We start from the raw sequence: 24813 nt of genomic DNA, 5'->3' as shown, positions 1-24813 counted from the left end.
AGTTCCATTTTAAAAAAAATACCAACAAGTTAAAGTCTGGAAATGGAAAGAATGCAGGTTTATATTTGGAAATGAATGCTTACTGGTCACAGTTTACAATTCATTTTATTAAATTTATATTCAAGAATTTAATTTATATTTTAATTAAAACTGAAGTCAATATATTTAAAACATCTTTTTCCGACTTTTATATGCATTTACCAAAACTAGACAACAACATCCAATTCACATTTCATCCAATAATAATAAATGAGCAACACGAGTAATTTGGTATTCAAGTATTAAATCCTAATTCCATGCATGTTGCATGTCCACCTAAAAAATAGAATCAATTGGTAGAAAAGTGAACAATCTAAATAATAGAGAAAAAGATGCACTTCAAAGATTCAAAATTATTTTTTTTGAAGAAAATTGAAGAAAAAGACACATGTCTAAACCCTAAATAATATAATATATATACTAAAAATTACTTAACCTATACACCAAATGCATACAATAAAATTAAATTAAATTGTCATCATAAAGCATTCATTATTTATACGTTTAGAGAACTAACCTTAATTTGAAAGTAACACTCAATAACACGCATTCATCAATCACTTATCAGGGTGTAGTTCTGTTGTAACCTCATTGCCACACTGCGATCTTCTTCTTACTTTCAAAGTAAAATAATAATATTTTGAATAACGAATTTTGTGTTCTACACGTCAAATGTGCATGTTAATAAATAAGAAATAGTGTTATAAATATTACATTAAAACAATAAAAATATTTATTACATAATTTTTTTTCCTATTACATACTGTTTACACAGAACGCGCGTTCAGAGAAACAGAAATAACTTTGAAAGGAACTTTAACAAAAATTAATAATAATCCATCACTCTTTTCTTTTTAGAGTTTAATTACGGATAAATATAAATAGATTAATTACAATTTTTTACCAATCTAAATATAATTTATCAAATTAAAGATAAATTCAATTTGATTTGGCATTATGATACAAAAGTATTACGGTTATTAAACGTTTCATCTCTGTTTATTGTTATTTTATGCTATAAATATTTGATTTTATATTAATTAGTTTTGGTATAAATATTATTTTTTAATTAGTTATGTTTTATTTAAATATTAATTATGTTTCACCAACGACGAATCCAAAGATTATCTTAAGAAGGAAAGAAATGATAAAAGATGTGGTTTGAGATTGATATGAAAAGAGAGAAGTGATTAAGAAAATGAAGTTAGAGTATTGATGGAAGATGATTGCAGAGTATAGAATGTATCTAAAAAGATATAAAATAGAAAGTTTTGAATAAAAGTAAAATTATTAATGTGGGTGTGGAGGCAGTGAAATTGTAAAAAAGGAAATAGGAAGGAGGCATAAAAGGATCGATGTGAAAGGTGATGGTGTTATAGATTTTGAAGGGAGTGTTGTTACCCCATCGTCATCTCCGGAACCAACTTCCAGTTCCCACTCTCACAACTTCTTCTTCCCTTTCAATTCACTCCAAATCAAATTCATTTTCCTCAACACATTCATTCCTTCACACCATCCTTTTCTCACCAACCCAATCCATGAGTTTCCATTGACCCACGTCTCCGCCACCGGCCAAATCCAACCCCGTTTCGCAAAATGGTGGAGACCTCCACGCTAGGGCGCTTCCACCACCAAAGGCTCGACCTTCGCCGCTGCCTCCCCGCCATCCTCACCTCCCACAAAACCCTCTTCACCGTGCTCTGGATCGCCGCCTTTGCCTCCGTTTTCCTCTGGCAGAGGAACATTGTCGGCGGCTTCCTCGTCTTCGGCGCTCCTCCGGCCAGGCCCATGCCCAAGCTCCGCCCCACCGCCTTCAATCTAACGGATTTCGGAGGCGTCGGTGACGGCGTCACTATCAACACCGAGGCCTTCGAGAGGGCCGTTTCCGCGATTTCCAAGTTTGGGAAGAAAGGCGGTGCGCAGTTAAACGTGCCTCCCGGACGCTGGCTTACGGCGCCGTTTAATCTCACCAGCCACATGACTTTGTTTCTAGCTCAAGATGCTGTTATTCTCGGCATTGATGTCAGTTATCTTTCTCTCCTTCTTACTTTTTTTTTTAACTTACTGATAATTTTGTATTGTGTGTGTTATTATTTTTAATATGAACCATATTGAGGGAAGTTGTTCAGGTGATTTGTACATGTAACAGAAGAAAAAGTAGTGAAGGGAGTAGATTGTATGATCTTTAGTGTTGTGAAACTACGGAGAGAGATTGGGGTAAGTTGTCAAGGGATCTAGTAGGAAGTAATTTCTCTGAAAAATTGTCTTTGACCTGATCGAACAGCGTTGTTGATCTATTTAGCTGACCTTACCTAATGGTATAAGGCTTTTTTCTAGATGTTGTCTAATCATGAAGGATATGGTTGGATATCTCATGTCCAGAGTTGAAGACACAGTGCACTAACCTGTTTAATGTTTGAGAAGGTAAGCAAATGAAGTATTGTAAGAGTAGAACTGCTGTCCAATTATATATTTTTTTCAAGGCTTGGTGGTTGTAGCTTGCACTTTGGCTATCGTGGCTGCAGTTGTTTGGCGCAGTTTTTCTTATTAAAATAATCTCTGACTTGGTTCTAGCTTGAATACAACAATACCCTGGGTCCATCATGCAAAATGATGGGGAGATAGAAGGTGATGTCAACCACAAGATCCAAGGTTGCATGAAATGGAGCAATGCTTGTGATATGTGATAGAAATATGCCACACAAGCTTAGAGGGACATTCTATCACGGAACCATATGATCTGTAATGTTTTAGGGGACTGAGTGTTGAGTAGTAAAGAGACAGCAAAGAAATTCAATTACATGTCCCAAATATGATAATGCTACAATGATTGAGTTACCTCCCATTGTAGAAAAAAAAAATAGTAGAATTTTGTCTTTAGATGGTTTAGGTCTATTTTAGAGAACCCTTGAAGAATCACCAGTGAGGAACATTTACCATATAGAAGATAGTCCAATGGGTAGAGACAGTGAGGGACACCAAGGAAAACTATAGGCCAAATCATTAAGAGAGATTTAGAGGTAAATGGTTTATCTTTTCACTTAATACATGATAAAACTTTTGGTGTTTTACAATCTATGTTGCTGACCCCTACTTGGAAAAGGATAGGTTGTTGCTGTATTGCTATTTTGGTATGTAAATTTCTGTTGTGGTAGACATATAGTTCAATTTAATACAAGAGTAATGATCAAGCTTGGAGCAATAAGAAAAATAATTCTTTAAACAGCTACTGAGAGTCCAATGTGGTAGGATTACTGAAGAGCACCTTGAACTGAGTTATAGGTGATCAAATGATATAAAGAGTTGTACAACATGAAATAATAGTGGATTGGCTTCTGTTTAGACCATATGCTGTTCTTGTACAACATAACAAGTCCTAATTAAGATTTAAAGAGTAGAATGTTGCTTGATTTATCTTTTTGAAGAAGTTATTGTACCTAGATCATAACAAACTTTGATTTTTTCTAAAGTCAATCTTCTGGTTTGCTGAATTTCTTCATACCATTCTGTATAATGTACCCATCATAGAATATTTCAGAACTTAATGTACAGGTCTACATTGTATACTTGGCTTTGAGTGAGAGAATTTGAACTTAATAACAATGATCTAGATATTATCACTGGATTTTGTATTTATCTCAGAGGAGTGGTATCAATTCCCTTTTTCCAAATCTTATCATGGAGCTCTTCAATTATAGTTACTTATATTTGTAGTCTTGTCTTTCTCCTTGATAAATCTATTTCCTATGTTACAAATTCCTTCCACTCTCATACTTAAACATTTTACTTACACTATATTGTCACTTATGTGATGGCTGACAGGATGAAAAATATTGGTCTCTGATGGCTCCATTGCCTTCATATGGGTATGGGAGGGAGCATCCTGGGCCACGATATGGCAGTTTGATTCATGGTCAAAATCTTAAAGATGTTGTGATAACAGGTAAGGATTTTTTATCATGCCTACAATGTGTGAAGGAGTACAAAAGTCATCATTGTTCTGAGTTCTTTACTTAGTATCACTTGAAACTAGAAAATATGAAAAATGTCTAAGAGAGTTCAAGATTCATTCATTTATATAGATGCTTACATCAGTAGAGAAACAAAAATGATATGATGGTTTACATATATGTGTCAGATAGGTAATACAAAAAAAAATGAGTTAACCTATTCTAACAAGTTAACTCTTGCACATAAATTAAGCAATTTTGCCATTCCCCCTCAGTCTGTAGCATAGCATACAAATCGTATGTACCAAGATTGGAATTTATAAATTGAATTCAAGGTCCCCTCGAGGACTTAGACTAAATATTTGCAAATTGATTATTGGAGTTGACAAATTTTGTGCAAATTTCCTTGCTCAACAACTTCTCCCAAACAAAATGGCAATCAATCTATACAATGTTTTGTTCTCTTAGGAAATATAGGATTAGAAGTGTTGGAAGTGATGTGGATACCTAGTTGTCAATGTACATGCTCATTTGTTGTATCCCACAAATTTCAGCTCTTGAAGGAATTGTTTTATTTTATCCACACAAGTTCAAAAGTGAGTGATGTCTTTGCTCATATTAAGCTCCAACACTAGATTGAACAACCACATTTTTTTTCTTGCTTTTCCAAGAAATATTATTGCCTCTAATGAAAACACAATATTCAGTTGTGGAACGCCGATCTATAGAAGTTCCTACCCAATCAACATCACAATAGCCGATTGAACTATCCACAGGTTTTCAATTCATTCGTGTTTCCTTTAGAATATCTTTAAGACATATTTTCTCTGAGAAATAACAAGACCTTCTTTTGATCGAGCTACTTCGTACCCACAAAATACTTAAGACATCCAAGATCTTTGGTCTAAAAATGACTTCATAAATGCTTCTTCAATTGAGAAGTGGTTTGATTTAGGGTGCCATGAGTAGGGGTTGGCAATGATTCAACAAATGGAACACAACTTGTTGTACATAACTAACATTGTGGAGTGAAGAAGGAAAGAAGGGATTCTCCTAAAGAAGGGTGACATTAGCAAACATGTAGTATTTTTTAGTTTCTGGAGAATAACAGTGATGCCCTTTTTGGAGATGATAGTATCTTAGGAAAACACATTTGATAACTCTTGTGAGAGTTTATCCAACTTGAAAGACATCATGGACAAAACACTTAGACCAAAAGATACAAGGAGCAATATGAAATAAAAGCACATGATCAAAATTTGGGTGCATGACACGAAGAATCATAACCATGTAGAACTTATCCAACTTCTTAATCTCATTAAAAGAATCAAGTTCTAAAATTATCTTCAATTCCTTAGCATTTGATTGGGATTCAACAATAAAGGAAGTCATGCCATGATCTATTTGTTTTAGAGATGTCAATTTATGAGTAGAATCATGAAAATGTTGATTATCATTTGCAAGAAAAATACTCTTAGCCTTCTTTGTGCGTAATACAAGTTTTAAATGCTCTAAAAGTGCGTAATATATTGGGTTCCACATATTGCCAAAATAGGGCGCAAAGTTGAAAATCCACCTTCTCCCACCATTCAACCTTGTTTAATGGTATTTTACTAGCAACTTCTTCCAAATGATCATGGAAGCCTTGTCCAAGAAACCAGATGTAGAACAAGACAAGTAATATTTTTGCCATTAAGCTTCTTTGAAGTAATTATGGGAGAACCAAAAGAGGAGTGGATAGGTCCAACAACAACCATTTCAGAAAAAAGGAGAAGATAGTGGTAAAAGAAAAGGAACCCGCAAGGTGTTCAAGGGGTTGTGCTTGAACTAGTATGAAATGAAAAAAAGTGGGTTGGAATAAGAACAAAAGAGGTCGGCGACAACAAGATGGGTGACACAAGGTCTTTTTGGTGGCTGGGAGGTGGTGTGAGGAGAACACGTGCTTAGGTGTGCCATCTACTAATGTTGTGCAATGCAATGTGTGTGAGGATGAATTGGCATCTGAGACCAGTTTGGTTCTCCATCGCTCAAAGAGGCACTTCTCATCTGGTGTTTTTCTGGAAAAAAACAACCCTAGCTGGTTGCAGCCAACAGGAAACGATGGCGAACGGAGAAGAGGGGTATTTGGTGTTGTGTCGCTTGACGAGATGAACGCAGCCACCGAAAGACAGTGGACAACAGTGAATGCACCATACAATAACAAATAGTGAAGGTTCAATGATCGACCCACTCTGATACAAACATGAGATTGGAAAATATGAAAAACATGTCTAAGAGGGTTCAATGATCTGTTAGCTTATTCATTAATTATATGGATGCTTATGTATGTAAAGAAACAAAAATGATATAGTCTACCTATGTATCTTTTTGGTCTAGTCCTTCCATATTTTTGTATTTTCTTTCTTTTTTCTTTTTTAATAATACTTTTTTTCATGTGATGGCAAATGATTGTTGTTATTTGAGGTGTCAGCATAACTGAGATGTCAAGTTACATAGTGATGCTCAACATGAAAGTTTTTATTTTAAAAAAAGAAACAAAAATGATATGACTATCTACATATAAGTATTGGATAGGTAATACGAAAGATGAGTTAACATTCTAACATGTTAACTCTTTCACATAAGTTAAGAAATTCTGACAGTATCCAATGTCATTGTAAGCACATTCAAGTCTTTATCTTGCAATGCAATATAAGTGTTGTATTTCAAGGAGAAAGAAGGAAAATAGATGTTTAGAGTTTCAAAATGAAAATAATATTGTCAAAACTTGCCTTTAAAGTTGATTTGATATATTTTGAAAGGTCTTAAGCTTTTGGCGAACAACTGGAATAGTTCCTTATTGACTAGTATTTTTTCAAGTGTTTATATCAATTTGAATCAATAATATTTCAATATTCGAAGAAAGATGAATTGATTTAGCATTTACTAATAGTTCCTTGATATTGATAAATTGCCTTGCACCCTATACCTCATTTAAGGTAAAAGGCTTAGCATAGTAGAAGTCTTTTGTGATTCATGTCAATTTTGATGCAATTTAAGATATATTAGTTGAATAACCTCATTGAAAGGTGGCATAGTGCACTATTAAGGAGAAATCTGTGACCTGGTTGTAAGCAGTACAGTAGTTAGGAGGCAATAATTATCAGGATAAGCAAACCTTTTTTTTTTAAGCAAACCTAGCACAGCAATGTTTTCCACTTTTATCTCCTCCTTTTCTGTGTTGCTTAATCTTTATTTATAAATTTGTGATTCCATCTATTGTCATAACTCACAGGGCATAACGGTACCATAAATGGTCAAGGACAAGCATGGTGGAAAAAATATCGCCAGAAGCGTCTCAACCACACTAGGGGGCCACTTGTTCAGATCATGTGGTCTAGTGACATTGTGATCACTAATATTACTTTGCGTGACTCTCCTTTCTGGACACTTCATCCATATGACTGCAAAAACATTACAATAAAAGGGGTAACTATCCTGGCTCCTGTGTTTGAAGCTCCAAATACTGATGGCATTGATCCTGGCAAGTATCTTCTACTGAATGCAAAACTTTATTTCATATCTTATTGTATGGCCTATAATTTGCTGATTAGTTCTATCCTATCAATAAGGAAATAGATTTTGACAATTAGCTGAGGGTAGCTTCTTCTTGATAGTTAGCAATGCCAAAGAAGCCAACTTGAAGAGACGTCATGTTAAGGATGTTGCATAGAAGGGGATTAGTAATATGTATGGTGGAAAAATGGATGGAAGCTTAATCCTGGAAATATTTTGATTTTTATGGCTAACTGAACCAAAACTCTGATTGATTCAGTGGGAAAATTATTATACTGGCAGGAATGGGTTAATTGATTTTTTTTCTTCTTTTTTGGTAAGCTTGTGCGAGATGTCAGATTTTTTGGGAATTGTGTTTCAAACCTGTGGGTGATTAATTTTAGAATTTAGGTTTGCATAACATGTGCGAGATGTTTGTTTGTGAACAAACATGGTACACTCAACATATCTGGCACTGGTTTGGTTAGCATTTCAATCATCAAACTGAGAGGAATCTAAACTTTATTGTAATGTTCATCAAATTTTTATTGTTTGTGTGAAGAATTTTAATAAGCACTACTTTCTACTGTATGTAACAGACTCTTGTGAGGACATGTTGATAGAGGACTGTTACATAAGTGTGGGAGATGATGCAATTGCAATAAAAAGTGGTTGGGATCAGTATGGAATTTCATATGGAAGGCCTTCCATGAATATAATGATCCGAAACCTTGTTGTTCGCTCTATGGTCAGGTGAATCCCTAACAAGGCCAATTTGTAATTTTCTGCAAACCTTTCAGCATCTTTTTATTTGGGAAAATAATATCCTGTTTCAGGAAGCTTCCTGAGAGCTTTTAATAACTGTATGCCTGCATAAATTTAAGAACCTAAGAGCAAATGACTACCATGTATAGCTGCTTGTCTGTGATAGAATGAAACTTGTTTTTTCTCATCTTTGCATAGTGTTATAATAAGTACCCTAAAATCTCAAGTTCCATGTCTCATTTGGCTTTATCAATCACTCGAACTTTTAAGCTATGCAATTTACTAATTATCAAGCAACCAGCAATTACATGTTTGTCATCGTGGCACACCTGATTTGGTTTTAAGATTTGTTTATTCTACCACCAGGATGAAACTGTGTAATTTGTGCTTTGTTTGAAATCACCTCACTCATGGGATCCCTTGAATATGTGATTCATAGGCTCCAGGTAAATTAACGAATTTGTCTGACTGGTGGCAACTTTTCCCATTGATGATCCTGGATATTTTTTCTAGTTAACTCTTTTGTGCATAAATCAATCTTAGTTAACGTTGACAACTGCTTGCTAGTTTGTGTTTGTCTATAACACGTACTGAGGTCTTCGTATCTTAATAATTTTTTATCAAATGAAACAGTGCTGGCATCTCAATAGGCAGTGAGATGTCTGGTGGAGTATCCAACATCACGGTGGAGAATCTTCTTGTCTGGGATTCTAGGCGCGGTGTGAGGATCAAGACCGCCCCTGGACGAGGAGGATATGTGCGCCAAATAACTTATCGGAATCTAACATTTGAGAATGTCCGTGTTGGAATTGTGATGAAGACAGATTACAATGAACACCCTGATGATGGGTATGACCCTACGTCACTCCCAATTCTGAGAGACATAAGCTTTACCACAATCCACGGTCATGGGGTTCGCGTGCCAGTACGTATACACGGTAGTGAACAAATTCCTGTGAAAAATGTGACTTTTCAAGACATGTCAGTTGGTCTAACCTACAAGAAGAAGCATATCTTTCAGTGTGCCTTTGTTGAAGGCCGTGTAATAGGGACCATCTTTCCTGCTCCCTGTGAGAACCTGGATCGGTACAATGAGCATGGACAGCTGGTTAAGCATTCTGCAACCCAGAATGTGACAGATATAGATTATGATTTTTGAGGTGTCACCTTCACTAATTCTCGGCCTTGTTCCTTTTGCTCAGGCCTCAATTTATGTCTGTATTACATGTTTTTTAAGGAGGTTGGAGAAGTCAAGTCCCACTCTTTTTTTCTTTTTTCTTCTTTTTTAATCTTGTAATTTCACTTGCCTACTCCATTTTATAGCTTTCTGAAGTGGAGTTGTAAATACAGAAAAATTTCATATGCTTACCTAAGTTTACTAGATTACACGATGGCGCAGTCCTCATGCTTTAGGTTGTTTATTGCACTTTATCTGTCATTATGGTCTCATTTTTCTGCTGAGGAAGATTGGTGCATTCCCTCTCATCTCAGCATGTAATGCATTCTTGTTTTCAGGCTTCATTCACATATCATCACCTCACACTATAATTTTATATAGAATGTATTTTTGTCAATTTAACTTACTCTTAACTATTTGTGTCAAAATTAGGCTATTTTTCTTAGATAGCATTAATTTCATTTTTATTTCTCCAATTAGTACTCTTTTGTTTTTATTTTTCTATTTAACATTATTTCAAAAGTAAAAGGAATTAATAAATTAAAAAAATTAATAATTTTAATTTTGGATGTTTTGAAAAAATAAATTTATTAGTTGTAAAAAAATATATTTTTAATATTTAAAATAGTTAGAAATATAATTATTGAAAAACGAAATCAATTTTTATAAAATAAAAATAATAAATAATAAATTAAATGAATATCATTTCTCATGTTGAGCATATACTACATCATTTCTATAAATTAATAACAATTCATAACCAATAAACATGAAAACATATAAAATCAATTTACAATGTTAGTAATGATACAAAATGTGTGACAAATTTGTTTCATATTTACTTCTTTCTTACCTTATACAACACAATAATTGTTTTTTTTCTTAGGTTGTACAACACAATAAGATAATAATGTGCATCCATCACATCATTTTTTCATAATTGTTTTTTCCTTAGGTTGTACAACACAATAACATGTATTATTACATCACTCTCTATATTTAGTATCGTCTTATATCTCTTATTTTTATTTTGTTTTGATATGTTTCTTTTATATCTTTTATCTTTATCTTATTTTGTTTTGCCTTTATTTTATACCTCTTTTGTTTTTAGTTTTTTTTTTGTAATTCTTTATTTATTTTTGTTTTTATTTTTATTTTTATTGTTGCTGTTTTTTTCTATATTTATTTATTTTTGTATTTTTGTATTCTCATTTTAAGCATTAAGTGTAGCATTTGCATTAGTTTTTCTTTTTTTTTAGGATTTTGCATTTAGGTAGACACTTCAATATTATCTGTATGTTCAATACTAATTAATACTAATTGACTTTGGTTTTTTTATAATTATGTCCTGTATTTTTTACTTGAAATTAAAATAATTATATCATCAATAATAATAAAAATAAATACTAATTTATGTTTATAAATTCAATTTTTATGTTGTTGTTGGGTTTAATTTTTTATTTTCTTCATTCTTAAAAAAAAAATTTAGACTAAACATTTTTAATTTTTTATTTATTACTTTTATTTTGTAGAAACTCATTTCTTTCTTTAATAATTATATTTATAACTATTTTAAACATTAAAAATATTTATTTTTTTATAATCAATATATTTATTTTTTTATAACCAATATATTTATTTTTTTAATGCATTTAAAATTAAAATTATCATTTTTTTAATTTATTAATTTCTTTTTCTTTTAAAACGGTGTTAGATAGAGAAATAAAAATAAAAATATGTTAAATAGAAAAATAAAAAAGTGTTAGATAAAAAAATAAAAGTAAAAATAGTGTTATTTGAAGAAAAGTTCTAAGCAACTGTATAAATATTAAATATGGTCTCTAATGTATATTAAGGTGATTAAATAAATTTATATTAATATAACATTTTTTTAATTTGATTTATATTCATTTTTTAATGTTAAAGTGACTCTTAAGATGAAATCATCCAATAAAAAGTTATTGATGCAGTAGTACAAGTTAAAAAAAATATGGGAACATCGCAAGTTGATCTTTCCTCTGATAAGGGGAGATATTTTGAGGTAGGATGCCCCAACGCCGTATGGAAGTAGGATTCTGCTGTGCCCTACAAAAATATGGCAAACATGATAAGTATGTCGATGATTAATGTGTGAAAAAGGCCACCTATAGGTACCTAAAAAGTTATTTAAGTTAAATACGTAAGTATTAATATATGGTCTTTACTATAATAAAAAGGTAAATTATAATTTTAATACAAAATTTTTAATTCTATTAATTTTTAATTGAATTTCGTTACTAGTTAAGATAATTGAAGATATATTTTGTCTTTAATAATTATCGTTTATTATTAAAAAATAATATTAATATATAATTAACATTTTAAAAAATCACTAAAGATTTTAAATTCTTCTAAAAAAGAAAATATTTTTAAAGGCTAATGACATTAATTTTAATTCTCTCTTTGATAAATACACGTGATAATTATTAAAACCAAAAACTTATTTAATTACCTTAATTATTAATAGAATTAAAATAAAATTAACATAATTAAATATGTCCATATTAAATATTTTCCTAATTTGTTATAGTATTTATATTACTTAACGTGTAATTAAATTTTAATATTTATCAATAAATTTCTGAGATAAATAAACCAATCATATTTCACCTAAAGATACAGCAACAAAGATTAAAAACAAAAACAAGCAGGAAACGTTAAACTTCTTTACCAGAATCAGCTTCTCTTTCTTTTTCACTTTTTTGTCACCTCTTTAGAAATAAATACTAGATAGATTATAAATTTATGCATATATAATGTTTATAATGCTTACATTAACTAATGTTATTTTAATATTTATGAATAAAATAAATTTATGTGTCCCTACATGTAATATAAGTAGTATAAAAAAACGAAAAGCAAGAGTCTTTCTTATAAAGTAGCATGAATAAATTATAGTTGGGTGATGGCGAAGAACACGAAGATCACGTGCATGTGTACAAGTAAAAACAATGAATGTGTGGATGAAAAGTAGATGTCATGTCACTTCCATTGAATAGGAATCCATTGAATAGGAGGAAGAATTCAAAAAAAGAATATTAAACTAATCTTACTTTGTTTTATATTTGTTAAGATATATGTTTTGTATGTTAAAATAATAATTTTTATACAGTGCATTGACTTATTATTTGCCATGGTCCACAGAATGTAAAAAAAAAAAAGACCTAGATTTTCTTACTACAAGTCTCTTTTCAACTTTTTTTATTTTGGTATAAGATTTATTATATTTTTGTTTTTTTAAGCATATTGATTTTTCTTCTGCTTTCATTTTTTTATAAATTATTTTAACCTTGTAAACAGAAAAATATTTCTTGTATGGATTCTCATAGATATATGAAAAAAAAGTTTCAAATATTTTTTTATCGTAGTTTATGAGTAAACAAAAAATGTTGTGGAAAGATAAATCAAGCTATTTTCTTTAATATAGGTCAATTATAACTTCTTCAATATGATATTTTCATTTGTTTTAAAATTAAACAAGTTTTGTTGTTTATTAAATTAATTTGATTAAAATTAAAACAATAAATTAAACTGAATTAAATACTTTTTGACATATTTCTGTTTCTAAAAATTTAATTAAATTAGTCTTATAATAAAAGTTGAAACTAACATAAATTTATTCTTAAAAATGGAAAAATATAATTTAAATTTTGAAAATTGAAAATAAATTCAATTTTAATATTGTCATTTTATTACAAACTTATGAAACCTTTTTAACGTTACATTTTTTATTTTTTAATTATTAACTAATTATCAATATCTTACTATTGTTTAATTTGTTATGTTTACTAAATTATTTATTTATTTAGTGTTAGGTACAAAACTAACCTTAACTTCAGGACAAATTATTTACCTCAAATTTTCTTACTTGTATATATACACCAAAGTATATGAATTAAAATTTTGATATTTTTTTTAAACATATATCAATTTAACTTTATCTGGTAGAACTAAGATAAATTTATTTTAAAAATATAAATCATGATTTAAAATTTAAAATCAATCTCAATAATAAATGTTAATTAATAATTTTTGAATATGAATTTGTTCTGTTTCGTTAATGATTAATTATTAATGTTTTATTGTATTTTAGTTTCTTATGTTCACTAATGTATTTATTTTTATTTATTTAATTTATATTATTTTTTGAAATAATGTTTACGATACACTATATTCCTTGCTTACCTATATTAAGGTATTGGGATATCAAGTTTTTATTTTTCAAATTGATAATTTATATCATGACTTCTATTCGAGTATTTATTTTTTATTTTTTAATGAAGTCGCATTTGCAGTTTATTTAATAATGTTTTAATAGAACTGTGCTTACATATGGAATTTTAATTTATTATTATATTTGTTTTTGTTTTCTGTAAGTAGTGTTAGCAGTGATATTAAAATCGACACCAGCAACACATAAGATTGAGTACGTAGTATTTCTGAGTTATAATATATAATATAATATATAGTCCGTATAATAATTGAACACACAGTTTGTTCATATGATCCTTGCCTCTGGTGTGAGCTGTTCCTTCCTGTTTCACAATGTCAGAAAACAATAAAGTAGGGTATCGCCATTAATTACACTGGCCCACGCAACTTCAAAGAAAGCCCGGGCCCAGCCCAGCCCGTTCCAACCACGCACTTGCATAGCAACAACAAACTTTGCCGCTGCCGCGTCACCAACGCAAACACCACGTGGTCCAAACCACTCTTAACAATACCATAAATAAATAAATAATATCAGCAATGTCAAAGTCCACTCCGAGAAGGTGCAACGCAAGGTTGTAGGTCATAGGAGGCAACCAAGTAAAGAACCAAAGCATTAAAAAAATATAAATAAAAAAACACCCATTTATTCCTCGTGCTCCAATCTCATTTTCCCTCCTCCTTAAATTAAAAATTCTCACCACCATATATATATATATATAACACAACAAACCCTTCCGCACCAACATCAACGACTTGCATCAACTTCGTCTCGTTTTTCTCGTCATCTCTCTGTGTTCTTAAACCACGTTTGCGAGCAACCATTCTGATTCTTCCTATATCGGATTTCTGTTTCACTGCTGCCTTGATTTTTCTCTCCACGGCTAAAATGTCGACCTCGTCGGAGTATTCAGGATTTTCCGGCAACCAGACGGCGAATTCGTCGTCGGAGAAGTCCACGTTCTCTCAGACTTGCAGTCTATTGAGCCAATACCTCAAGGAAAACGGTACCTTCGGAGACCTTACCCTCGGAATGACATGCACCGTCGAAGCAAACGGTATGAATTTCATTTTATTTCCCAATTAGCCCTAAATTATTTATTATTGTTATTATTTCCCTTATTCGTGAAACCGTGGGTTAGGATTATTATTTTTTTAATTCTTGGAGTTAAACCTGGGTTGGGTTCAATGTTTGTAACCGTATTTAATTGCTCGAGGAATATTGGATAGTGTAAAAACGGGACCAGTATGAGTCATGGTGTCCAAATTTCCCTTCCTTTCCGGAGAGCAAAAAAGGTAGCGTGAGAGGGAAGATGAGAAGATAAAAAAACGTGAAGCAAATGTGTTTTAACTGTCCCTGATTTTTCTCCTTGAAATGTTAAGGGTATTTCTCTAATACAATTAAAAGAAAAATAAAATAAATAAATGGTGTGGATATGGCTATGTAACAGAACTGTAGCATGTGTGTTCCTTGCGTGTTTTGTGCATGAGTTCCTGATCCTCCGTGTTTCACAGCTTCTCCTTCTGAAACATCGTGTCACCCTGCAACAACCATGGAGTTGTTTCCCACCATTTTGACACAACGGAACCCTTCTGCTGCTGTGGATTTCCTCTCTCCCTCGCGTGCATATCCTCACTACTCAGAGCTTAATAAATCAAGGTGTGTTGCTGTGCTAGTTTAATTAGTTCTCAAGTGAAGTTCCCTTTTGTGTGCAACCAAATTAATGAATCATGAGTGGATACTTAATAAGTGTTCTGGTTTTTTGTAATGATCCACAGTGGTTTCAAGCCTGTGGAGAAGGAGCCTAAAGCTTCTCAGATGACAATCTTTTATGCTGGACAAGTGGTTGTGTTTAATGATTTTCCCCCTGAAAAAATGGAGGAGATAATGTCACTGGCCAGGAAGGGAATGTCCCAAAGCCCAAACTACCATGCATATGCTCACACTAGAAACCAACCATCCTCCATGGCAATTGTTCGTGGTATACTTTCTTTTACTTTTGATCTCTGCTATTTTGTGATGGCCAAAGCTAATCAATTCTATATAAACCTTTTGTTCTGATCATAATTTTTATTTCTATGTAGGTCTTCCAATTGCGAGGAAAGTTTCACTTCATCGTTTTTTCGAGAAGAGGAAACATAGGTAAGACTCTTGAATTGAAATAAGCAAATATCGTTTGATTTAGGCCCTTGTGCTTTTTTTTCCATAAAAATAAGAAATAAAAATGAATTGATCCAAAATTGTATCAGTGTGTGCATAATTCATTTCTTCTTTATAGAATTCAAAAACTAAACTTTTAAGCTTCTATTATGGATTGATTATTTGAATTTGAAACAGTCGCTATCAATAGTGAACATCTGAAACCTTTTTTCATAGTAAATGAGGAATTAATGTAATGTATTGTCTGGTTTTTGTTTTATGGAAAACAGATGTGTCAATTTTCGTGACAAAGAATAAACTAATCTAGTGCACTGTGCAAATTGAATTTACTCTTTTCATGCTGCAATTGTTGATGTTAAGTTGTTTTGGCCTGGTCCATTAATTTGTGTTCTTTTCTACTGTGTTTGCAGAATTTCTGCCAATGCGCCATATCAAATAAACAAACCCAACTCTGCTCCAAATAAGCTCGCCGCAGAATCCATGCCATGGCTTGGATTTGGTGTTCCATCAAAACAAATCTGAGGGGAATTGCAGTTTTAAGTAGATTTAACCATTTTTTTCTTCTTTATTTGATTTGCTAGCTCTTGGTGGTGTTTGTTTCCACACTACTTTGACTACGACAAAACTAACATTAGGAACAGTAGTAAAGTATTAGGTGAAGCTTAATATTTGCTCTGAGTAGTATTTCAGAATCCTGTCTTCACTATTGTCATTTTTTTTTATTGCAAGGTACTTGGTTTTGATAAATTTCCTATTTGTAACAATCTCTTAGCCATCGAAATTTACAGCCAAAAATAACATAATAATGATCAGAATTAAAGTAGGATAGTGTAGAATTAATTTTTATTATTATTATAAAAAAATTATTTATGCTACAAAATAAGTATTTTAAATCCTTTAAATTTCACAAACAAACTTACGAAAGTTATCATTTGATAAAAAAAAACTATTGAACACTTTTAATTAAATCATTTATACTAATACCACATTAATTTGTAACCAAAAGAGATCAACACATCTCAAAATAAAGCACAAATTAAAACAGTGCCTACCACTTGGGTTTTGTATTGAGTAGTTTATTTCTTTGTGCATTCTTTCATGCCCCTAAGATATTGATCCCCCAAATCCAAAACTTTGAATATTTCCTAATTACTTAATTTCACAGCTAGACATTAAATTGGGTTAAATTGGATATATACACACACACCACATTATATAGCACATTCCTTGTAACTTCCTAATGCTTTCTTAAAATATTACCATGAATTAAACCTTTATTGACTATAATTTATACATTGATTTTCAAGAGCAATAATTATAAATATTATTACAGTTAAAATTTAAATATAATCACAATAGTTAGAATAAAAATAAAATATTTCAAACATGGCTTATATAATAACAATAATTATTATCATATTAATATATATATATATGTAAAAGTATAATCTTAATTTATTTACAATAATAATACTAATCTATAATGTAATGTCTAGGCTGAATGACCAAAAGGTTGAAAGGTCGACAATAAGATTGAAAACTAAGCAAAAATGAATAAGTAATTAAATAGTAAAGTAGTGTAGCAAAACCCATTAAATAGATCCAAATACGTGTAGTATGTTTAATATATATAAGGTACGAAAAGTAAAAGTCCAATTGGATCTAAAGCCCAATAAGGGAGTACTATAAATAGGTGTGATGAGCATATATTTATTCACTCACTAGCCTTATTAATAGATTATTGGACTATAATAATAAATAAATCTATTGTTTTAATTAATATTCTTATAATTGGGTTTATTTGGGCCTTAACTATTATTATTGTTAATTTTGTGTTTTTAGAGTAAATTATCCGGAGGAAGCATCTACCTTTGTGAATGGGTCAAATATGCAAAAGTCCAAGTTGTTTCTTGAATCAAAACAGAAAAAATATTCTGAAGAGAAGAAAGAGAAAATAAAAGCTACAAGATTCCAGAAATAGAATTGGAAGCAAATCTTCTGCAAAATAAAAAGAATTATGGAAAGTAGAAACTGTTTAAAAAATCTAAACTGCAATATTTTCCCAAGATCCTTGGAGTAGAAAAGCCTATAAAAGGACACAAGCATCAAGTAGAAAGAGAGAGCTTCATAGGGTTTTCTTAGTTTATTTTCTTCTTAGTAATTCTTTTGTTTTGCCTCCGCATGGAAGGTTAAACCTTTTTGGTTGATTCTTTTGTAATTCTCCATTGAGTTCTGAGGTTTTGTTCAATAAAAGTTTCATTTTTCAATTCTTTATAGCAGTTGTTTTTATTGTCTAATCTTCTGAAAAACTAGTTTTTGTGAGATGTTGTACTTGAACGCATGATTGAGAGTCTTCCTTATCTTAAACTTTGGTTTCTTAGTTAGTTCTCATTGTTCTAATTAATTTCTTGGGCGCATGATTCAAGAGAGAGGAGGTAAGCATTCCCATGGAGTATACGCATGGAACAAAGTGGGTATTGATTAAACTAGTAGACGCATGTTTTACTGGTGAGTTTCAATTGAATCATATCGGCGCATGTTCAATCTGGTTTAGCTCTGTTGGAGGATTGAGAAAGGATTAATCTTTAGAGAACCTGTGAAGAATTCAATGGTGGAAGAACTTGGGATCAACAGCTTTTTATTTGTTATTTTAATCTCTTTTATATTTTTCTGCACAACTATCTAACCCCCTTTTTATTATTATTGTTATTACTAACTTTTATTGCTTGTAGATAAATTCTAAACACTGATCTACTGATTTTACTATTGGATTCGTTGGGAGACGACTTGGGGTCATCTGACCACTTTTATACTATCATCTCTCTAGTGTTGGACAAGTATACGCTAGAATCATATTAATTTGACAGCAAAATGACAACTATCAAGGTGATCAACCAAATAGGTAAGTAGAGTGAACTTTATATGATAATCAACTAAAATCGATTCTGACTTTATCATCAGAGCCCCTTGTTAAGTCATGTATGGTGGATGAACATGTGAAAGATCTTGAAGAAGTGTTTGCAAAAATAAGAAAGTATGATCTACGATTGAATCCTGGAAAGTGTGTTTTTGGGATGAGAGGAGGAAAAATTTTAGGGTTCATGCTGACTAACAGAGGCATTGAGGCAAATCCAGATAAATTTGAAGCCATTTTGAACATGAGAAGTCCAACGAATTTAAAGGTGGTACAAAGGTTGGTATGAAGACTGAATGCCTTGGTGATATTTTTTCCAATGCTTGTCTAGAGATCAAAGTTAATAATAAAGTTGTTGATAAAAGCATAAGCCTTCAAAATGGAATGAGCAATGTGAACAAACCTTCTCCATAATCAAAAAAATTATAGTTGAACATCCAATCCTAGTTAAACCAGTGTCATCCCAGCCCATCATCGTATACCTAGCAACCTCACAAGAAGTCATAGGAGCAGCCTTAATCCAAGAATTCCCAGAGCAAAAAACGATATACTTCGTGAGCACTTCCCTACAAAATGTTGAAACTAGATACTAGTTACTTGAAAAGATAGCCCTCACCATCGTGTATACGACAAGACGCCTTCAACCATATTTTCATAATCATCAGATAATTATGAGGACCGACTGTCTGATAGCAAAAATTTTAAGAAAACTAGAACTTGCAGGTAGAATGGTGGCATGATCAGTAGAGCTTTCAGAGTTTGGAATCAGATATGAACCGAGAGGAACAATCAAAGCACAATCTCTTGCAAATTTCATTATCCAACTATCGACAACAACATTCGAGCAAGAAACATGGATTATATATGTTGATGGATCGTCAAACAAAAGGAAGCGGAGCATAAATTGTACTAGAAGGACCGAAACATCTTCAATTAGAGATGACTTTGAAATTTGAATTCAAAACTTCAAATAATCAAGCTGAATATGAAGATTATTGCAGGTTTAATTCTCGCCAGAGACATGGGAGCCCTGAAGGTTATTTTGCAAAAGTGATTCCCAACTAACAGTGGGATGTATAAAAGGTGAGTATCAGGTAAAAGATCATTTGTTACTAAGACATTATCATAAAGTTTTAAATATCATGCAGAGCTTTAGTAAGGCTGAACTTGAGCACATTCCAAGAGAACATAACTCAAGAGCGGATTCATTGTCCAAACTGGCAAATCAATGAAGGTAGACTCAGCATAATTCAATTATATAACAGACCATGAATAGTCTGACAGTTGGAGTAAAAGAGTGTTAGGCAATTACAACAACAAAAGATGATTGGATCACATTTTATAAAGAAGTAATCAAGAATCAAGAGCAAGGTGTTGAAAATGATGTCAAAATTGCAAGAAAAGCCGCCAAATTCGTTATAATAGGAGATGAGTTATACAAGAGGGGACATTCCACTATTAAACTGTCTTTCTTAAGAACAGGCTAAGTATGTTATCTGAATGCTTCATGAGGGACTTTGTGGACTACACTGTGGTGCGCGAACAATGTCAATAAAGATTTTGCGTGCCAGACATTATTGGCTGACAATACGAGAAGATTGTAATGAATATGTCAAATCTTGTAAGAACTGTCAAGAGTTTGGTAATCTTAATCACATACCATTTCAAGACTTACAAGGAATTGTTTTGCCATGGTCGTTTGTAAAGTGGGGTATGGACATTCTAGGCTCATTCCCTTTAGGAAGAGGATAAACGAAGGTTTTGGTCGTTGCAGTAGATTACTTTACAAAGTTCTCATAAGAAATAATTGCTCAACAAGTTCAAACATTTGTGTGGAAAAATATAATTTGTAGATTTGGTATCCCACATGCTATAATAACTGACAATGGCCGACAATTTACTGATAAAAAAACATATGGAATTTTATGCAAATTTAGGAGTTAAGTTTATAACAACTTCGGTTGAACATCCAAAAAAATGGGCAAGCAAAGTTCACCAACAAAATCATTCTCAACCAGTTGAAAAGAAAACTTGGAAATGCAAAGGGACTATGGGTCGAGAAGCTACCTCAGATACTATGGGCATATAGATGCACGTCGCAAACAACAATTGGAGAAACTACATTCAACCTCACATATGGTACTGATGCCATGATACTAATTGAAGTAAGTGAACCAACCTTGAGAAAACAAATAGAAGATTTAATAACGAATGTTTAAGAACATAAATTTGAGAGAAGGCAAAAATAAGAGAGGAGGCAGTGAAGAGAATAGCATGCAAAAGTCAAGTCGAGAGTTTTTAACAAAGGAGATTTAATATGGAGAATGAGAACTAAAGCAAGAAAAGTTTCAACTCAAGGAAAATTAGCACCAAATTGGGAATGCCCGTTCAAAATAGTTGAAAATTTACAAAATGGAGCTTATAGATTGGAAACACTAGATGGAAAAGCAATACCGAGAACATGGAATACAAGCCACTTGAAATTTTATTTTAGTTAAGAGTTGTGTGTAATGTCAAGAATCAATCATTGTATATAAAATCTTTCGGTCAAGGATGATTTCTCATGTGTAAAAAGGTTCTTGTCCAAGATCGAACTACTTAATCAAGAAGTTATTCATATGAAGAAAAATTCTCGATATTTCATCTAATTGAAACCTCTCGACCTAGAAGTTTTCACTTTAGGTGAATCCCTCTCGATAGTATAGTTCATCTAATTCAAACCTCTCAGCCTAGGAAGTGCCGAAAAGTCGAAAGGTTAAAAACCATTTAACCATCTTTACATGATTTATTTTATCATAAGTCGATACGCTGAAAATGTCAAATGATCGAGAGGTTGAAAGGTTTTAGAACATTTAACCATCTTTAACTATTTTTTTTATCATAGGTCGAAAACCTCCAGAGGTATAAAAAACCACAAACATATTTTGTTAAAACAGTTAGTCATTTTCACATAAATTGTTTTATATGTTGATCATACTGGATGGTCGAAAGGTTGATAATAACAAAATAATGACGCTGAAATTATTATATTAAGTCTAATAAGTTAAAAAGTGACAGACAAAAGTCAAACCGAAACATACAAAACTAGTAACTAATGACCGGGAGGTATTATAAAAAGCAAAAAGAAATTAAAACTAAGTCATTGAACATCAACATTGTCATATCCATTTGTAGTTTCTTCTTTCGGTGCTTCATCATAAGGAATACAAATCCTTGCCCACATCAAAATTTTCTTCATCCAAAGGAATCTTGTAAAAATACTTGGCTTGTTGAAAAGCTTTGGAAAAACCTAGTGTTTGTTGATCAACAACAAAGTTCTGAGCCTTTGTTACGTCTTTCTCTAGCTTACTTATTTTAACGTCTAATTGATTTATCTTTTCGACATTAACTAGACCTCCCTTCAACCTTTGGATTTCACCTTGAAACGATAACATTTCGATAGTTAAACCAACAATTTCAACCTTTAAAGACTTTTTTTCAGCTTCATAGTGTGAATGGTCTTCCGAGAGTTCTTTAATTTGATTGGTCAAGGTCAGGTTAGCTTCAAGAGCGGATTCAAGGCTTTTCTAGACTCCCCCCAACTCCTTTTTCACATTTTCAAATTCAATGGTTGAGACACCATTAACAATTTCTTCTCTAAGTCTTTTTGCAATTAATAAAGATCAAGTGGCACGCTCGATGGTTGAATCCTTCAGAGAAGAAACATTTGTTGATCGAAACATATGTCGAGATGGTCCATCTAAGTTAGTGTGAAAAAACTCTTAGAAACATCGAAAATAGCCTCTAAAAAGGTTCAAAAGAGTTGTCGGCACCAACGATGACGTCGTGGTGAAGAATGAGACCGCCTACTACTCTTGTCTCTTTTCCTACTTTTCTTAGGAGGCTCAAAAACAGCATCACCAACATATAAGGTAGCTTCAACCTTTACAAGAGACACAATAGTCGATGAAGCAGTTGAATGTCTCTAATTTTCTCAATCACTCTCCCGATTGCCCCATTGCTCGTGCTAAAAAATCTCAAAATCTCATTAAAATCGAAAACAGAGCTTGAGAAAGACTTAATACCTTTTAGGAATGGTTGTGAATATCTCTCGGACACAAAAATACAAAATTAGTAGAAGTAGTGGGGTATACCATTTGAGAACAAGTATTTATACGATTTCTAAACCCTTTCCTCACTACATCACGATCGTTGAATTTGAATGCATCCAAAGATCAATGATTGATAAGCTTTCACATCAATGACACAGAAAGTGTGACACACGCGAAATGATGCAATAGTTTCATACAAAAGTGCATTTAATATACATAATCTCATAAATGCCAAAATCAAAATCATTTCAAAAAAAATATGATAAGCATTTCAAGTAACATTTCGTCTTCTTTAATAGGCATTTCGTCTTTTTAAATTCCTTATGCCTAGGGGGGCTAGTATATTGTTTAGGCCGAATGGCCGAAAGGTTGAAATACTGATATTAAGGTTGAAAACTAAGCAAAAATGAATAAATAATTAAATAGTAAAGTATTGTAGCAAAGCCCATTAAATAGGTCAAAAAATGTGTAGTAGGTTTAATAAATATAAGGTACGAAGAGTAAAAGCCTGATCGGATATAAATCCCAATATGGGAGTACTATAAATAGGTGATCAACCCAAAAGGTAAGTATAGTGAATTTTATCTGATAATCAACTAAAACTGATTCTGACTTTATCATCGGAACCCCTTGCAGGTACACCCACCAACCCGAGAGCTGACCCTAAAATCCGAGACCGAGAGTGCAAATTGATCGAATTCAATAAATGAGAGCCCACATCCTACATTCAAGAATTACTCAAAGCCCAAATTAGTAGATGGAGTAGTCGAGAGGCCAAGCTCGAACCAAGAGATCGTGAAGTCGAGAGGTTTAGAGAGAAGAAGTTGCTTGCTTCTAGACTTGTAAGAACATATAACAATATATAAAAGGATTTTAGTATACACATTTCATACTCCTATTTTATTTTTAATTATATTTTAATATTATAAAAAAGAAAAAGTATAAACTACTTATATCTTAAAAATAATTGCATACTACAAATCACTAACTATTACTTTTATTTAACTAGTATTTTTTAAAAAAAATATAAAGATACAAAAGGACTTTTTTCCACTAATAATATTTAATAAAGATTATTTAATTTAGTGTACACAATATCATTATATTATTTATTTTATAGTATTGTATACACTTTTTTTTAATTAGCAAAAAGAATAAATAAATAAGATGAACCACTTAAGGATAACAATATTTCATAGTATATAAGTGTGTCCAAATGTAATATTTTGAGCTAGTTAATCAGAATGCTATTGCATTACTCATAAATATATAGTCTCACGTGCAAGTTGACAGGTCTCAACGCGAAAGTTGACAGGTTCAACGCGAAAGTTGACAGGTTCAACGCGAGGGAGTGTATTAAAGATCTCACATACAACGACTAGAAATAAAAATATTTCATAATATATAAATAGATATAAACCTTATATTATGAACCGATTTATAAGATTAGGTTAGGCTTAAATTTCACTTAATAATATATTTCACTAAAATTAACCGAAAAGTATAGAGTAAGTTGAAAAATATTCTTAAATTGCATAGTCTTGTTTAGGAGAGTGGAGGATTGAACCAGTCCCTTATGCTTTGTTTGTTTCCACTTATACATTGTTGGCGAAGAGAAACTTACATGATGAAATGTGTTTGCATCCGCAGATATGCGAATAATTGGAAGCGGGGATACGGGATGATAGGATTTTGATATCCTTTGTGGGATGCGAAGATGGATAGTGGAGACAAGGAAAGTCCATGAACATCTCAAATACTAATTTGTCCTCACTTTTTGTTGTGCACGTGCAGTTTATTTTCACTCTTGAAGTCGTGTAAAACTGGATTCAATTCCCTATCTAGCACCATTTACACTTTTATTTCCCCATCTAACACCCTTTTGTTTTTATTTCCCTATTTAACACCCTTTTGTTTTTATTTCCCTATTTACC

The 24813-nt window shown here is 31.9% G+C and overlaps 2 protein-coding genes across 2 annotated transcripts; both read left to right on the top strand.

The window, feature by feature from the left end:
- The first annotated feature begins 1215 nt into the window (after positions 1 to 1215).
- Positions 1216 to 9674, top strand: LOC137807155 (Pectin lyase-like superfamily protein). The gene is made up of 5 exons (XM_068607636.2): positions 1216 to 2061; positions 3862 to 3982; positions 7264 to 7512; positions 8123 to 8276; positions 8922 to 9674. The coding sequence occupies exons 1-5, from the start codon at positions 1636 to 1638 to the stop codon at positions 9445 to 9447; spliced, it is 1476 nt and encodes a 491-aa protein (XP_068463737.1). The 5' UTR covers positions 1216 to 1635; the 3' UTR covers positions 9448 to 9674.
- A 4646-nt stretch (positions 9675 to 14320) lies between these two features.
- LOC137807154 (protein TIFY 10A) lies at positions 14321 to 16621 on the top strand. The gene is made up of 5 exons (XM_068607635.1): positions 14321 to 14771; positions 15229 to 15373; positions 15493 to 15695; positions 15799 to 15856; positions 16285 to 16621. The coding sequence occupies exons 1-5, from the start codon at positions 14603 to 14605 to the stop codon at positions 16394 to 16396; spliced, it is 687 nt and encodes a 228-aa protein (XP_068463736.1). The 5' UTR covers positions 14321 to 14602; the 3' UTR covers positions 16397 to 16621.
- Positions 16622 to 24813: the final 8192 nt, after the last annotated feature.

Source organism: Phaseolus vulgaris, chromosome 3 (assembly GCF_051622355.1).
Source record: "Phaseolus vulgaris cultivar YP4 chromosome 3, ASM5162235v1, whole genome shotgun sequence".
Lineage (NCBI taxonomy): Eukaryota > Viridiplantae > Streptophyta > Magnoliopsida > Fabales > Fabaceae > Phaseolus > Phaseolus vulgaris.
This window is presented reverse-complemented; position numbering and strand designations above follow the sequence as displayed.

Coding starts and splice junctions, on each gene's coding strand:
- LOC137807155 (XM_068607636.2), top strand. CDS start 1,636: ATGGTGGAGACCTCCACGCTAGGGCGCTTCCACCACCAAAGGCTCGAC. Junction 7,513..8,122: donor TACTGATGGCATTGATCCTG/GCAAGTATCTTC, acceptor TGTATGTAACAG/ACTCTTGTGAGGACATGTTG. Junction 8,277..8,921: donor GTTGTTCGCTCTATGGTCAG/GTGAATCCCTAA, acceptor CAAATGAAACAG/TGCTGGCATCTCAATAGGCA.
- LOC137807154 (XM_068607635.1), top strand. CDS start 14,603: ATGTCGACCTCGTCGGAGTATTCAGGATTTTCCGGCAACCAGACGGCG. Junction 14,772..15,228: donor ATGCACCGTCGAAGCAAACG/GTATGAATTTCA, acceptor CGTGTTTCACAG/CTTCTCCTTCTGAAACATCG. Junction 15,857..16,284: donor TTCGAGAAGAGGAAACATAG/GTAAGACTCTTG, acceptor CTGTGTTTGCAG/AATTTCTGCCAATGCGCCAT.